Source organism: Mandrillus leucophaeus, unplaced genomic scaffold (genome assembly GCF_000951045.1).
Source record: "Mandrillus leucophaeus isolate KB7577 unplaced genomic scaffold, Mleu.le_1.0 Scaffold851, whole genome shotgun sequence".
Taxonomy (NCBI): domain Eukaryota; kingdom Metazoa; phylum Chordata; class Mammalia; order Primates; family Cercopithecidae; genus Mandrillus; species Mandrillus leucophaeus.
In genome coordinates, this window is record NW_012109264.1 from 279,810 (window position 1) to 296,280 (window position 16,471).

At 36.4% G+C, this 16,471-nt stretch overlaps 1 protein-coding gene across 2 annotated transcripts in view; it reads left to right on the top strand.

Moving 5' to 3' along the window:
* The window catches only part of ADCY8 (adenylate cyclase 8 (brain)), a 283,450-nt gene that overhangs the window by 189,828 nt on the left and 77,151 nt on the right, over positions 1-16,471 (top strand). Inside the window, exon 9 of one of the 2 annotated variants that reach the window (XM_011968626.1) lies at positions 8,073-8,173. The exons of the other annotated variant lie outside the window; for it this stretch is intronic. Coding sequence (XP_011824016.1) covers positions 8,073-8,173 — 101 coding nt within the window. The remainder of the gene's footprint in view (positions 1-8,072; positions 8,174-16,471) is intronic. 2 annotated transcript variants of the gene reach the window in all.

The window sequence follows — 16,471 nt, forward strand, 5'->3', positions numbered from 1 at the left end:
AAAAAAAAAAAAAAAAAGATCAAATTCATATTAAACAAAACTGAAATTGAATGAGCTTCATTTGTTACACACAACTAAGCTTTTGCCAGTTTTATATTATGATAATTATTGTAAATAGTGCTTACTATGAACCAAGTTCTGTGCTGAGTATTTTCAAAAACATTCATTTAATGTTACTTTTTTCCATTAGCAGCCACATAAAACCAAGGATTTGCCACACAAGGGAATCTTTAGATAATTATTTGGCTGAGTACAGTTGGTTCTTAGCTGTGTCCAGAATGTGTCTCAGTTTTTTTCTGTCATTTATAAAGAAAATCAAAGTTAAATGGAGGCTTTAAAAACTTCAAGAAAAATACATCATAAACTCTAAAATGTTTCTTACTTCATCGCATCAACCTTTATTGGAGTTGTAATGATTAGAATAAAACAATAAAGGAGAAATCTGGGCAAAGAAAAGAAGGCTAAGCAAACGAATGAATTTTCTGATGGGTTAGGATGTTGGACTCTGGAATTAGCTAATAAGCAAAATGTGCATTTTTGTCTTGGAGACATTCAGAATTTGTTGAACCACTCCATGTCTTATTTAGATGAGCAGAAATGGGAATATGGAGCATGAACCAAATGGTCTCAGCTTTTCTCTTTCATTTTTCTAAATCACGTATCTCCTAGTCATTTTCAAGATCTTATTATTAAAATAGTTTTTAAAGATTTATTCTGTTATAGCATCAGGCTCCTCTTCAGTTTTTACCACTCTAGTAAGTCCCAACATAGTATGAATACCTTGGCCTCCTCCTTCAGATATGAAGGACAGGTTTCAAAGAGGCTTAGGGAAGAAATCCATCCCTTAGTCAGGACAGTAGCCTTATAAGACTCCTTTATTGTCTTGATATTACCTTGCAAAATTACAGCTGTTTCTACCACCCTCTAGGTAATCAAACGATATCAAGTGCCATTTCGTGTGTATTTTTTAATCAGACCAATTAGCTCCTGTCCCATAAAGCCAGCATTTTCTGAGTCAGAAATTCCAATTTCCCCTATAATGGTATAATATAGAATTACAGAATTATGAGGCCATTGACCTGATCACTGAAGCAATTTTAATGCTTCATGTGTAGACATCATTATCATCTACAACCAGGGACTTCTAGGTAAAGAATATAGCAATAGTTACCACTCTTTTGGCTTCTCCATGGCTGGGGGTGGGGGTGGGGGGCTGGACCACTCAAGAAATGAAGAGTTCTTCCTCTCAAGGATGGAAGATTTGGGGGAGAGTGAGCTGGAAGAACGGTGGTTTGGAAAGTTTTTTAAAGTTCTTCTTGAAATTCTCATGTGCCCAGTCTAACCCCACTACCAAGGAAGAGCATAACGTTAGGAAATGTATTACCACCCTGGGGTCTTCTGTCACCCCTGGGCAGGTGTTCTCCCAGCCTTGCACTTCTGAGCCCGTCAATCTTAAATACATGTTAGCATGTTGCCTTGTGAGTCAACTTAACATGATTAAATCCACATTTGTTCAAAGGTCAGTTTACTTGGGAAGAAGTATGTCAGTGAGAGATTCTGCACACTCACCTGTCACTCATAGAATTGCTCTTAATAACAATTTTATTGATGTAGGAACCAAGATAGAGAAGACAGCCTATTTCAAAATGTAAAAATTGCTGAAACTTAGTCTCATTGCAATTATGCCTTTTATCCAAATTTTTTTGTTTGTTTTTTGTTTTGTTTTGTTTGAGTCAGTGTCTCACTTTGTCTTCTAGGCTGAAGTGCAATGGCGCCATCTTGGACTCAATGCAACCTCCGCCTCCTGGGTTCAAGTGATTCTCCTGCCTCATCCTCCTGAGTAGCTGGGACTACAGGTGCACACCACCACACCCAGCTAATTTTTGTATTTTTAGTAGAGACAGGGTTTCACCATGTTGGCCAGGATGGCCTCGAACTCCTGACCGCAGACGATCCACCCACCTCAGCCTCCCAAAGCACTGGAATTACAGGCATGAGCCACTGCTTCCAGTCCAAATGGTCTATTTGAAGGATGCTCTAGGCTACTGCCATGCTACAGAATGCATGAATTTAACAACAGAACAGTGGTTAAATTTTTTCATCCACTAACGCAAAATGAACAGATTATCCCAGTTGAGAATTTTCTTTTACAAATATATTAATATATACTAATAAAAGATGTGCTAGAAAATTTTCTTTCATCAAACTAAATTTATCCAAAGATGAAATGGGCTCCCAAGTGAGGAGCTGATTTCCCCCAATACTGGAAATATTCAAGCAGGAGTTAACGGCTCATACCTGAGAGACATTACTGAGTTAAACTGGCATTAGTAAAGGTTGGAGCAAGATAACAATTACAATTCACTCCATCTAGAAGATTCTATAATCTCACCTACAATCTTTGATACAAAGACAGAGTGGCCGGGCACAGTGGCTCACGCCTGTGAGCCCAGCACTTTGGAAGGCTGAGGCAAGCAGATCACCTGAGGTTGGGAGTTCGAGACCAGCCTGACCAACATGGAGAAACCCTGTCTCTACTAAAAATACAAAAAATTAGCTGGACGTGGTGGCGTATGCCTGTAATCCCAGCTACACGGGAGGCTGAGGCAGAAGAATCGCTTGAACTCGCAAGGCGGAGGTTGTGTTGAGGCGAGATCACACCATCGCATTGCAACCTGGGCAACAAGAGTGAAAGTCTGTCAAGAAAGAGAGAAAGAGAGAAAGAGAGAGAGAGAGAAAGAAAGAAAGAGAAAGAGAGAGAGAGAGAAAGAAAGAAAGAAAGAAAAAGACAGAGTACAGTTATAGTTTAGGCAATTAACTAGATAATTGTTTTAGTTATAAGCATCTTCTACATCTTATAGAAACGTAAGAATTGTTCAGTACCTTTCAGCTTACAGTCAAAATGGAAAGTCTAGGAAAGCACTGTGGTTTTCCTCCCCCTCACCTAGGAAGAGTTCTTAGGACTATCCCAGGCGTGGAAACATGGAAGGCTGGAAGCTCTGTCCATCACCTCTGTAAGGGAACTTCCCTGATCATCTCTCTGTGGATAAGGAATCTGAAATAGATTTTTTTTTTTCTGTGATCAGACTGGGGTTTCCCAGCTTCTTTGTGGTGGATCTAAAAACCCACTGACCCTCATGACTATGATTTCATTTCTGAATATGTCTTTCAAGATAATTCAGGGCCAGAATCCCCAGACATGAACAAAATGAAACACAAGTTTATCCTGCTCCACTTCCTCAGAAGGAACGAGTCTGAATTTCATCAAATCAAATAGGAATTTTCATTTTTGAAATGATTTCTTTATCATTTGAAGATTATGGTCACTCGTCTTCTGTTGCATTTAAATAAAATCTACCGTCTTTTGTTTTCTTCCCTATTATCAGTTCACCCATCCTGGCCTAAAAAGGGGCTCATTATTTTGCACTGCATTGTTCTGAGGATTCATTCGTCAATCAAGAAAATATAGCAGTGGCATTTTATTAAACTAATTCTTAGGCTGTTTCTAATATCCATTCTTTGCCTATATGCTTCACTTTCATTCTAACCAAGATTTACATAGGCTCAAATTTTTAATACATTCCCTTTCTTTGTATTATAAATTGCATCACTGAAATATACCCAAGAAATCTGATCATGCATCTATGAACAAGATAGCCTTACTCTGAAAACATCAAGGAAGCAGTAGCCAGTGAGACCCTGCATTCTTGAGCAAAGCTCTTTGGATTCTCTATTTGCAATCTGTGAAGGTGTGATTGAGTTGCTCAGTTATTCAAATCCTCAGTTTCTTTATCTACAAAGTGAGGATATGATAAACAAGACCTGTAATAATTAAATGAGAACATTCATGTAAAGCACGTAGCACAGAACCAGCCTTGCACTAGATATTAGTCATTGTTATTCAAATTCCTTACCCTAGATTTTGACCCTTTTTTGAATCAACTAAGACCCTAAAGATTGAGAAATAATAATATTCCAAATCCTAATCTAAGATCTCCAAGGAAGTATTTGTAATTTGTTCCAAGTGTCTGAATTTTGCCACCAACTGACCATGACAAGCTCTTTCATATTTCTGATCCTCAAGTTTTTCTGAAAAATATATATGTGTGTGTGTATGTGTGTGTGTGTGTGTGTGTGTGTGAGATTGCCAAGTTCTCTTGTAGACCAAGGGCTCAGTAAATTATAAGCGTTCACAGGTCATTTCCAAGAACATTTTTCCTAAGGATCCTATAAAAGTTAAGAATTCTACCCGGTGGTGGGTAATCTTTCGAGAAGCAAGGGGAATAATGAGAATGGAGTCTTCTTCCGAGTTAAAAAAAAACACACATGAGATCATAATTTCTTTAGAAGAATCTTTTATAACATGGTGGAAAAATCGGTCAACAACACTTTTGGGGTCACTGCTGAGTGCAAGGTACAATACTGTACAGAGGAATAGAAGACAGCATCCTGCAAGGCAACACCATTGAAAAGGCAAGGTTCACATAGATGAAAGTATAGAAATAAAATAAGTATAATTAATTGATTGACACTAGGTAACATTTATATAGGGTTATCATGTGCAAGGCACTGTTCTAAGCATCTTATACATATTACCTCATTTCATTCTCCCAGTAACCCTTACGAGATAATTCCTATTATTATATCCATTTTCTAGATAAGGAAACTAAGACATAGAAAGCTTAAAGATTTTATCCATAGGTGTTACAGCTGGGATTCAAACCCAGTTAATCTACCTCTTGATTAGTTCATGCTCACAACTGAGATATAAAAGGATAAGTGGGGTCAGGTGAGGACAGAAGAGGGCTGAGACAAGGAGTCTCTAACTTTGGCAGGCATAAGCACACAACTAACTTAATAAAGCTATGAGCCAGAGTGTTCAGACCTTTACAAGTCAGGAGGAAGTGAAATGAATCACTACTCAGTCTCAGTACTCTACCATTTTGAGCCAATTAGGAATTTTCTTTTCGAAGTCCTGCTCTCCTTGCTTTTCCAAAGTAACAATACACCACATTCTGAAACCCAGTATTTTATATTTGATGATGTCAACTTCACAAATATTATAAGATTCTTCTTTTATGTGGCTATGCTAGGCACTGAAGTTCAAACAGGAAAATAATAGAATGCTTCAAACTTATGAACTACATTAATGCCAAACTTAAGAACTGTATTAATGTTCCCATTTGACAGATGAGAAAAGTGATGTTCAAGGAAATTGGCTTTGCTCACAATAAAATAATGACAGATCTAAAAGCAAAGTAAGTCTTCATACTTTGTCTCCACCCTATTTGCCATCTGAAGAAAATTGAAAATATAATATCTTCTGCAACTTTAGTCTGGACAAATGATGATCATGTGACATTTTTTAAGTCATCAGTAAAAAACATTCATGAAAGGAGTCACAGAGACTCAGGCTTGGGATCTATAGGAAAGGATCTTTTCATAGGATCATGGGTCAATAATGGAAAGGAAGCCTTTACAAAGGAATGAGCTCTCAGGCTCAGGATCTGAGTGTTCAAGTTGAGGGTGTTTGGAATCCTGAGATGCCCTGCTCAGGACCAGAGAAAAGAAACCCACTTTCCCAGATAAAGCAGAGAAGGTCATCGGATGATAATCAACAGACCTTTGAGTAGACATCAAGAATGTTATGAAATGGATTTCTGAATTGGGAAGGCAATGGTCAATTACAAGTCCAAGATGCTGTGATGATGATAGTGATGATGACAAGTGATGATGATGATGATGATGATGATGATGATGATGATGATGATGGATGACATAAAAGAAGAAAAGGGCCAGGCACGGTGGCTCATGCCTGTAATCCCAGCACTTTGGGAGGCCGAGGTGGGTGGATCACGAGGTCAGGAGTTTGAGACCAGCCTGGCCAACATGGTGAAACCCCATCTCTCCTAGAAATACAAAAATTAGCCACGCGTGGTGGTGGGTGCCTGTAATCCCAGCTATTTGGGAGGCTGAGGCAGGAAAATCACTTGAACCCAGGAGGCGGAGGTTGCAGTGAGCCGAGGTCGTGCCATTGCCCTCCAGCCTGGGTGACAAGAGCAAGTTTCCATCTCAAAAAAAGAAAAAGAAGAAGAAGAAAAGGAGGAATTTTAGTGTACTGATTAACTACACTAAAATTATTATTACTGCTGTTTTTAAATGTTCATTATCAAATCTATGCAATCATGCTGGTTGAAAATTAACCAGTAAGATGGCCGAGCGCAGTGGCTCATGCCTGTAATCCTAGCACTTTGGGAGGCCAAGGCAAGCAGATCATGAGGTCAGGAGATCGAGACCATCCTGGCTAATCCAGTGAAACCCCGTCTCTACTAAAATTACAAAAAAGTAGCCAGGTGTGGTGGTGGGCACCTGTAATGCTAGCTACTCGTGAGGCTGAGGCAGGAGAATAGCATGAACCCGGGAGGTGGAGCTTGCAGTGAGCCAAGATTACACCACTGCACTACAGCCTGGGCAACAGAGCGAGACTCCATCTCAAAAAAAAAAAAAAATTAACCAGTAAGCCAACAAAGAATAATTAGATCCTCTGTAATTTGTTGTTAGAAGAAATTCAAACATTTATCTTTCTTTGAATTAACTGTGTTGTGGCTAAATAACTTTCGAGCTGCTCTGGGTAGGCCTCTATGATTGTGACCTGTTCTTGGGTAGCACCATTGATAACTATTAATAATATGGGTTTTCTGTGGTTTTATCAGGATTGAGGATGACTTAGAGTGATTCTTCAGAGCCATGTTCCTGGCTCCCCTCCAGATAATAAGCAGGTTGTCAGCAAGTGGACAGAGGCCTTAATACTGGAGAGTAGAAAAAGCATTGCCCTGCAAAAGCAATAACTGTGCAGTCTCTAAACAGCATGGTGCTTCACCCAGAGAGCTCAACAACTGCAGGATATTCTCCAAACCTTAGCTATGACACTGAGAAGCGGGGTTCAGTCTAAAACCCAGACCACACCAAGAAGTCAGAAGAGAATAAAAATCATGTAACTGTTGATTGCAAACACCATATCAACAACAGATTGGACTGATTTTACTATTTCTTGACCTGACTGAAACCTTGTCTTGGTATTGTGGACATGGAGCCTAAGATGTTGTGAGACCTCTATTTGCCAGCTTCCTGTATGAAGTAACCATGAAATGCAAATCAGGGATTACAAAGTTCCAAAGTGACACTTAGTTCTCTGTCCCCCAAAAAGAAAATAACCTGCTGGCTACTAGACCTCTCTCTCATTAAGGTCAAATGTGGGGCTTGGTTTAGGCTAATTCTAAGGTCTTTTTCAGTTTAAAAAACTTCCCACCTTCTGGAAGAAGTAGATATTCCCCAGCTTAGTAGCTCCAAGATGGTTCAAGAGTCTAGGCAGAAGTAAGGCAAATACGCATTGAGTGCTGACCTTCTAGAAGCTTTTAAAGCTAGACAATGAAATTACTGAGTACTCTGGATAATCAAAATAAAGTTACCACCATTCCCCAGGGCTGCCTTGAGCAGACACAGAAGGGCATCAAGCATATTGGTCTATTAGTCTTGGTTTCTCTTCTGTGAAATGAAAGGGCTGCACTAGCTGGAGATCTCTCAGGCTATTTTCTATTTTAAGAGCCTGAGAATTTATTTTTAATAAGAAAAGGAGGCAGAAAGACTTCCTGGTAAAACATTTCCCTGTGTTCCCAAACTTAACACAAAACAGTGCAAGATCCTTAAATGACTTAAGTTTACTCATGAAGAAAGTCAATGCGAATTTGATTTGCTGCATATATGGATGTGCGCTCTTCTGTTCTGTTAAAATAATGTTAGTTCAGAGGGAGGGGAAGAACTGGATAAGCTCATACAAAGTATCCCTCCCACTGTATTTACTCCTGGGCTCTCACTGGAAAGTTGGCAGGAGGGATGGGGATAATGCTCTGTGAAGGTTTTATTAAGATATGAATTATTCTTAATTTAAAAAAAAATCTAATTGTTTTGTTTCTTCTTGATGTTTCCCTCAACCTCAAATATCACTAAAACTTAATTCTTCCAAAACCCAGCTCTGCTGCAAAGTAACTCATTCTCTGTTTTTTTAATTACAGTATTCTCAAATGAGGGATGAAGTGTTCAAGTCAAACTTGGTCTGTGCGTTTATCGTTCTTCTGTTTATCACGGCAATACAAAGTTTGCTTCCTTCTTCAAGGTAAATATGAAAGAACTAATTGATCCGGTGAAATATCTTTGTGAGATTCCTCACCTGGAGTCAGCCAGCTGACTTTTCAAAGGATCGGAATTTCAAATAACTGAGTCCAGGACCCATACCAAAACGTTTGACTGTTTCAATGTCTGTTCTGGTTGTCTTACTCTGCTAATAATCTCAAAACTCTGCCCAGACAATAATCTTTTCCCCAATCTTAATAAAAACAACCAAAATGAAAATAGGCCCCACTCTTATTTGACATGACACCCATGAATGCAGAAAATAAGTATAAGAACGTCAATCACCATTTACTTGTGCTTTCGTTAGTATAATTCATTCACAGATACAGCATCATACGTCCTTGGGTCTGCAAAATCAACACTTTAATAATAATGCAAACACCTGTTTGTGGCCAGCCACCGTTCTAAATACTTTACATACAAAAGCTTCTGGAATCCCCATGACAACCTCATGAGGTAGGTGCCATGATTATCCTCACTTTAAAGAGGAGGAAACTGAGGTTCATAATAGTGAAATAAATTCCGTAAGATCTCATCATTCCAAGATGTCACTGCCTAGATTCAACCCAGGAAGACTAGCTCTAGAGCCTGGGTTCTCAACCCTCTATTAGACGCATATTGTCCAGGTAATAGATGCTCTAGCCAGGATTTGAAGCTAGTTCTGGATTAGTCCAATAGCCATGCTTTTTCATCTCCTCTAAACTATAAGCTAGCTCCTACCTCTTTTCTCAGCTAAATCGCCTTCTCCCTATACTCACCATGAGTTTTCCCCTTTCACATGATTAAAAAAAATCAACAAATGTTTTTTAAATACTTAATACAGGCAAAGGAACATTATAGCCCCTGAGGATGATACAGTTTTGGAAGAAGAGGTTCTGTAACCTCTAAGACATAATTTAGGAGGTGACAAAGACATTAACAATGGCTCCCAGTTACTAAACACTTATACCTGCCAGGAAAGTACTACATCTTTTACATGGATTGTCTCAAAAAGCCTCAAAAATAACTGATGAGTGAGGCAGCATTCCAATTCCCATTTGTAGATGAGGATTTATCCCAGGTCACATGTCTGTGTAATATCTGAGCTGAAATTTGAACCCAGAGACAGAGTCGGTGCTTTTAGTTACAAGACTGCTTTGCATCAAAATCAGTGATTCATTCTGACCACATGACTTCAAGGAAAAATTTGCAGAAAAGGATTTGAGTTGAGTAAGATGAGAGAGAAAAAAGTAGGAGACTATTGTATTTGGAAAACTGCTCTGGCAAATTCATACAAGTGAGAAAGACCTTATGTTTATAGAATAGTGAGTAAATGTGAGAGCCTATAGCAAAGGGCTTGTGCAAGAGTATAGTAGACACTATGGCTGAAAAAGGAGAGAATCAGCAGAAGTTCAATGTTCATAACTATGTTAAAGACTTTGGAACTGCTCCTGAGGGCAGGAAGGAACCCCAGGAGATTTTTAGGAAGATTGTAGCATGATGCTATGGAAGAAGGATGTTCAAGATAACTAATATGCAAGGGCTGGCCATGCTTGACTTTCCCCCTAATTAGCAGCGTGCATTAGAAAGAGAGAGGGGATTCCAGGAAGATGATGGCACAGATGGTACATTTCTTAATGTCTCAGAATTCTTACAAATTTGACAAACTAGATAGCAAAACCAAAACCTCATAGACTATATTTATAACAAAAAAGGGTGATAGACCAAACATTCCAACATAGAAGTGGGTTGCAACAATCCCCCAATGGCCCCAAAATGTGTGTGATATCAGTACCTATATGGGAGAAAGCAGAAAGAAGTACTGGGCATGTCACACCGGGCAACAAAAGGATCTATCTCAACATAGCCAGGAGACATGCACTGAGAAGTGCTGTGAGCCAAATTAAGAAAGCAAATGAAAGTGGGAAGGAGTTTGCTCAATCCAATAACATTTTGAAAGACCTGAAGAGCTGGAACCATCAAGACACTATGAACTCGTGAAACTGATCATCTAATCTCCCTCTCATGATAAAGCCCTGAAAGGAACTGTGTGAGTGAAATCAAAATCACTTACAATAAGGGCTATACAGGTTAAAGTGGGAAGGGATTCTAGCTATCATGTTTTGAAACACTACATGAAAGCAACCAAAGAGAAAGCTCTATACAGTTAAAAAAAAAATAAACAAACAATCCTGAACCATGCTATTTCTAAAAGTTCAGGGAAGTGTTTTACACAAAAATGAGCAACAAAATATATTGATGGCAATCCTATGCCAAGCTATTATAAAAAATAAGAGAATAACAAGTAGAATAATCTTCTTGTAGTCATTGAAAGCACTCCAGAAAGACTTGCCCACAAAATATATCAAAACTTTAACCTATTCTTTTAAAAGGAGCTGAAGCACTTAATGTGGTTCAAGACATGAAATAACAACCTAACCAAAATTAGAAAAACTTAGACATTTGGAAAGAGAACTCAGGAAATACATAAAAATTTAAAACTATATATATTTCAGAAATGAAGACAGCAAAAGAGAACATACAGCACATAAACACAGCAAAAATTACTTACTTAAGAGATATAGAGGCCGAGCGCGGTAGCTCACTCCTCTAATCCCAGCACTTTGGGAGGCTGAGGGATGCGGATCATGAGGTCAGGAGATTGAGACCATCCTGGCTAACAAGGTAAAACCCCACCTCTACTAAAAATATAAAAAATTAGCCGGGCATGGTGGCAGGCACCTGTGGTCCCAGCTACTCGGGAGGCTGAGGTAGGAGAATGGCGTCAACCTGGGAGGCAGAGCTTGCAGTGAGCTGAGATCGCGCCACTCCACTCCAGCCTGGGTGACAGAGCTAGACTCCATCTCAAAAAAAAAAAAAAAAAAAGAGAGAGAGAGAGAGATAGAAAGTGAAAGAAAGAACATCATTTTTTAAGTCAAAAAGAAAATTAAAAAGATTGACAGAGCCTTCTTCCCCATACCTTAACGTCACACCAACAATGACCCTGTATAGTAACCATGGATACTAACAGCTGAAAGAACTGCAAGACACAGATTCTTTCTGAGGAAGAGTACATAGGGAAGCCCACATCAAGGGGGGAAACTAATACTCTAGAGGAATTTGAAGCTACTGCAACATACAGCTATAGCAAACCTTAAACATAGCTTAACTCCCAGCCAGAGTGATATAAATCCTCACAGAAAATATCTATTTACTTCAGTTTCTATTACCTGATACAATATGAACAGTTTTCAACAGAAAATTACAAGGCATACCAAAAAAAAAAAAAGAAGAGACAAAGAAATCATCAGAATCAAACTCAGATATAACAGTGTTAAAGTTATCATACAGGGAATTTTTAATAACTATTATTAATATATTAAAGGTTCTAATAGAAGTAGACAATGTTCAAGAAAAAAATGGGCAACATAAACAGAGATAGAAACTCTGAGAGAATCAAAGGAAATAAAAGGAAAGGATAAAAATTTAAAAACACATAACAGCAATAATGAATGCCTTCAATGCCTTCAATAGGCTCATCAGTAGGCTCAGAAAGGCCAAGGAAATAATCAGTAAGTTTGAAGACATGTCAATAGAAACTTCCCTAACTGAAATGCAAAGAAAAAAAGTGAATGGGGGTTGGGCAGGGAACATGGGTCAAAGCATCCAAGAACTCTGGGACAATTTCAAAAGAAGAAATATATGCATAATTAGATTACCAAAAGGAGAAGAAAGGAGAACTAAGCAAAATAAATATTTAAAGTAATAATGGCTAAGAATGTTCCAAAATTAATAACAGACAACAAACCACAGAATCACAGAACCACAGAACTTTAAAGGTTAAATACTTTGGTTAAATAAAAGTAACCAACCAGGATAAACATCAAAAAAAAAAGATATTGTATTCAGACTGCAGAAAAGGAAAGACAAAGGGAAAATATTAAGGATACCACAGTGAAGGACATCATCTTACCAGAAGGAAGGACTTTGCCTTACCTATAAAGGAACAAAGATAACAATTACATCAGACTTTTTGTCAGAAACCATGTAAGCAAGAAGAGCATGGAGTCAAGTATTTAAAGTATTGAAAGAAAAACCATCAACCTAGAATTCTATATCCTTTATAAGTAGAGAAGAAATACTTTCTCAGAAAAAAATTACATTTTTAGCCAACATTCCCTGTAAGAAATGTGAAAAATATCTTCAAACAGCAAGAAAATAATATAGATCAGAACTTGGATCTCCATAAAGAAAGAGCATCAGAGAAAAAATAAATGAAGTTAAGTAAAATGTTTTGAGCTTAATCTTAGTTAATCTAAAACATTATTTTTTGTTTAAAGCAACAATATTAACAATGTATTTGGTGGTTATAAATATGGATAAAAGTGAGATGAACAACAGCAATGTCACAAGGGACATAAGAAAGGAATTGGGAATGCTTTGTTTTAAGGTAACTGTATTACACATGAAGTAGTATGAAGGTTGAGTTACATTAATTTAAAATACATATTATAAGCTCTTGAGCAAACACTGGAAAAAGTTTTTTAAAGAAATAAATATAATTGATACACTAAGAAAAAAATAAAATTAAATCATATAAAATGCTCAATCAAAATCAGAGAGAATGTTAAACAAGGTGAACAAACAAAGAATAAATGCAGTGGATGAAAAAGATAGTTACAAAGATGATGGCTGTTAAACCAAGCATAAAATTAATTATTTTTTGATGTTAATGTTCTCAATATACCAATTACAAAGCAGAGCTTGTCAGAGTGGATTAAAAAAAGACCCAAATAGATGTTGTATACAAGAAGCCCACTATAGATATAGACTCAAATAAGTTAGAGAAATGAAGAAATATACCATGCTAACACTAATCAAAAAAAAAAACTTAAGTAGCTGTATTAATTTCACACCAAATAGACTCAGAACAAAGAAAAGTGTCAAAGATAAAAATGGAAATTACATAGTGGTTAAAAAGTCAATTCTCTAAGAAGAATTAGCAATATGAACATTTATGTGCCTAACAAGAGAATGTCAAACTACATGAGGCAAAAACTGATAGAACTGAAAGGAAAAATAAATAAACTCACTATTATAGTTGGAGACTTCAACATTCCTCTGTCAGTAATTAACACATCATGTAGGCAGGAAATCATTATGGATATAGATAACCTGAACTTATCTAATCAATACTAATAGACTATTCCACCCAGTGGAAGAAAACACATTCTTCTCAAGCTCACATGGAACAGTAACGAAGGTAGACCCCATTCTGGGTCATAACACATCTTCATAAATTTAAAAGAGGAAAAATAACACAAAGTATGTTCTCCAGTCACAGTGGAGTTAAACTTCAATAATAGAAAGATAGCTAGAAAATTACAAAACACTTGGAGATTAAATAACAAACTCTTCAATCACACGTGAGTGAAAGAAGATATTTCAAGAGACATTTAAAAATATTTTGAACTAAATGAAAATGAAAACACAACTTACCACATTTGTGGGATGCCATGAAAGCAGTGCTTAGAGGGAAGTTTATATTAAATGCATATATTATAAAAGAAAAGAGATCTAAATAACAATCTAAGCCTCTACCTTGGGAAACTACAGAACAAAAAGCAATTTAATCTTGTAACAAAAAGGAGAAAATAAATCCTACCAATTAGGGCAAAAATCAATAAAACTAAAAACAGGAAAACAATAAAGAAAATCAACAAAATTAAAATCTAGTTCTCTGACAATATCAATAAAATTGGTAAACCTCTAGCCAAGCTACTCAAAATAAAAGAAGACACAAGTTACCAACATCATAAATGAAAAAGTGGTTTTCACTGGTGATCCCATGGACATTAAATAAGAAAATAATATTACAAACAACTCTATGTCCATAAATTTGATAGCTGGGATGCAATGGACCAATTTGTTGAAAGACACAAACTATCTACATTCCAATGAGAAGAAAAAGACAATCTGAATAGCCTTATATCTATTTAATAAAGGTAACCAATAATTTTTAAACTTACAAGAAATAAAACATCAGACCCAAATCGTTTCACTGGTGAATTCTACCAATATTTAAAGAAAAAGCAATACCACTTCTCCATAACCTCTTAGAAAACAGAAGGAGAGGGAACAATTTCTAATTCATTTTATTGGGTCATACTACCCTAATACAAAAACCCAGCAAAAACACTGAAGTAAAGGAAAACTACCAACCAATATCTCATAAACATAAACATAAAACCTCTCAAAAAAATATTAGCAAATGAAATCTCACAATGTGTAAAAAGAAGTATACACCCTGGTCCAACAGAACTTCTCCCAGGTATGCAAAGTTTATTCAACATTCTAAAATCAAACAATAGTGATTCACCATATTAGTAAGTTAAAGAAGGAAAATTGTATCATCATATCAATTGCCAAAGAAATGCACTGGATAAAATTCAATGTCCATTTATGTTAAAAACTCTCAGGAAACTAGCAATAGAAGGGAACTTCTACAACTTGATAAAGAATATCTCCCAAAAAAAAAAAAGCTATAGATAACATCATCTTTAGCGGTAAAGGACTGGAACTTTCCCCTTAATATCAGAAACAAAACAAAAATACATTCTCACCACTTGTATTTAATATCATTTTGGAAGTCCTAGCTATTGAAACAAAACAACAAAAAGAAATAAAAGGCATACATATCAGAAAGGAAGAAATAAAACTATGTTTATCCACCAATGACATGGCTTTCTATACAGAAAATCCCAAAGGATCCACCAAAACATTTCTAAAACTAACAAACAAATATAGTCAAGTCACAGAATACAATGTCAATGTATGAAAGTCAATTGTTTTCCTCTATATCAGCAATCTAACTTGAAAACTGAAATTAAAGAAACAATATTATTTACAATAGCACCAAAAATGAAATACTTAAATATAAATTTAACAAAATTTGTATAAGATCTGTGTAAAGAAATCTTCAAAACACTGATGAAATAAATCAAAGATGTAAATAAGTGAAGAGATATTCTGTGTTCATGGATTAGAACACTTGATATTGTTAAGATGTTAATTTTTCCCAACTTGATCTATAGGTCAATGCATTGTCAGTCAAAACTTCAGCAAGCTATTTTATAGATATCAACAAACCAATGCTAAAGGTTGTAGGAAAAGACAAAGAATATAGCATAGCCAACACAATATCATAAAAGAATAACAACAAAGCTAGAGGATTCACACTACCTCATTTCAACACTTACTATAAAGCTACAGTATGATGCTAAAGAAAGAATAAACACATCGCTCAATAGAACCGAAAGGAAAGCCCCAAAAATAGACCTATACAAATATAATCAATTGATTTGCAGCAAAGATGCTAAGAAATTTCCATGGAGAAAGGCTATTCCTTTTAACTAATGGTACTGGTAAAATTGGATGTCCAATTATCAGCAAACTAACACGGGAACAGAAAACCAAACACCGCATGTTCTCACTCATAAGTGGGAGTTGAACAATGAGAACACATGGACACAGGGAGGGGAACATCACACACCGGGGCCTGTCGGTGGTGGAGGGCAAGGGAAGGGAGGGCTTTAGAACAAACACCTAATGCATGCAGGGCTTAAAACCTAGATGACAGGTTGATAGGTGCAGCAAACCACCATGGCACGTGTATACCTATGTAACAAACCTGCACATTCTGCACATGTATCCCAGAACTTAAAGTAAAATTTAAAAATAAATTAAAAAATTGGGTATCCATATGCAAAAACTTGAGCCTATATACAGACCTTAAACCTTCACAAAAATTAACACAAGATGGTTTATATACCTAAATGCAAAAGTATAAAATTTCTGGAAGAAAACATAAATAAAATTTTGGTTTTGAATTTGGTGATGAGTTTTCAGACACACCACCAAAATTATGATCCATGAAAGAAAAAATTTATAAGTTGGACTTTACTGAAATTTAAAATGTCTGATCTGTGGAAGACACTGTTTTGAGAATGAAAACACAAACCACAGACCAGAAGAAAATATTTGTAAAATATGTACCTGGGAAAAGATTTGCGTCCAAAATATTCAAAGAACTCCTAAAACTCAACAATTAAAAAACAATCCAAATTTTTAAATGGACAAAAGATTTAAACAAACAACTCACCAAACAAGATATACAGATACCAAATAGGCATGTGAAAAATGCTCAACGTCGTTGGCCATAAGGGAAATTTAAATTAAAACAATGACCTACCACTACATACCCAGCAAAATGACTAATATATAAATCAATAAATAAGTAAAT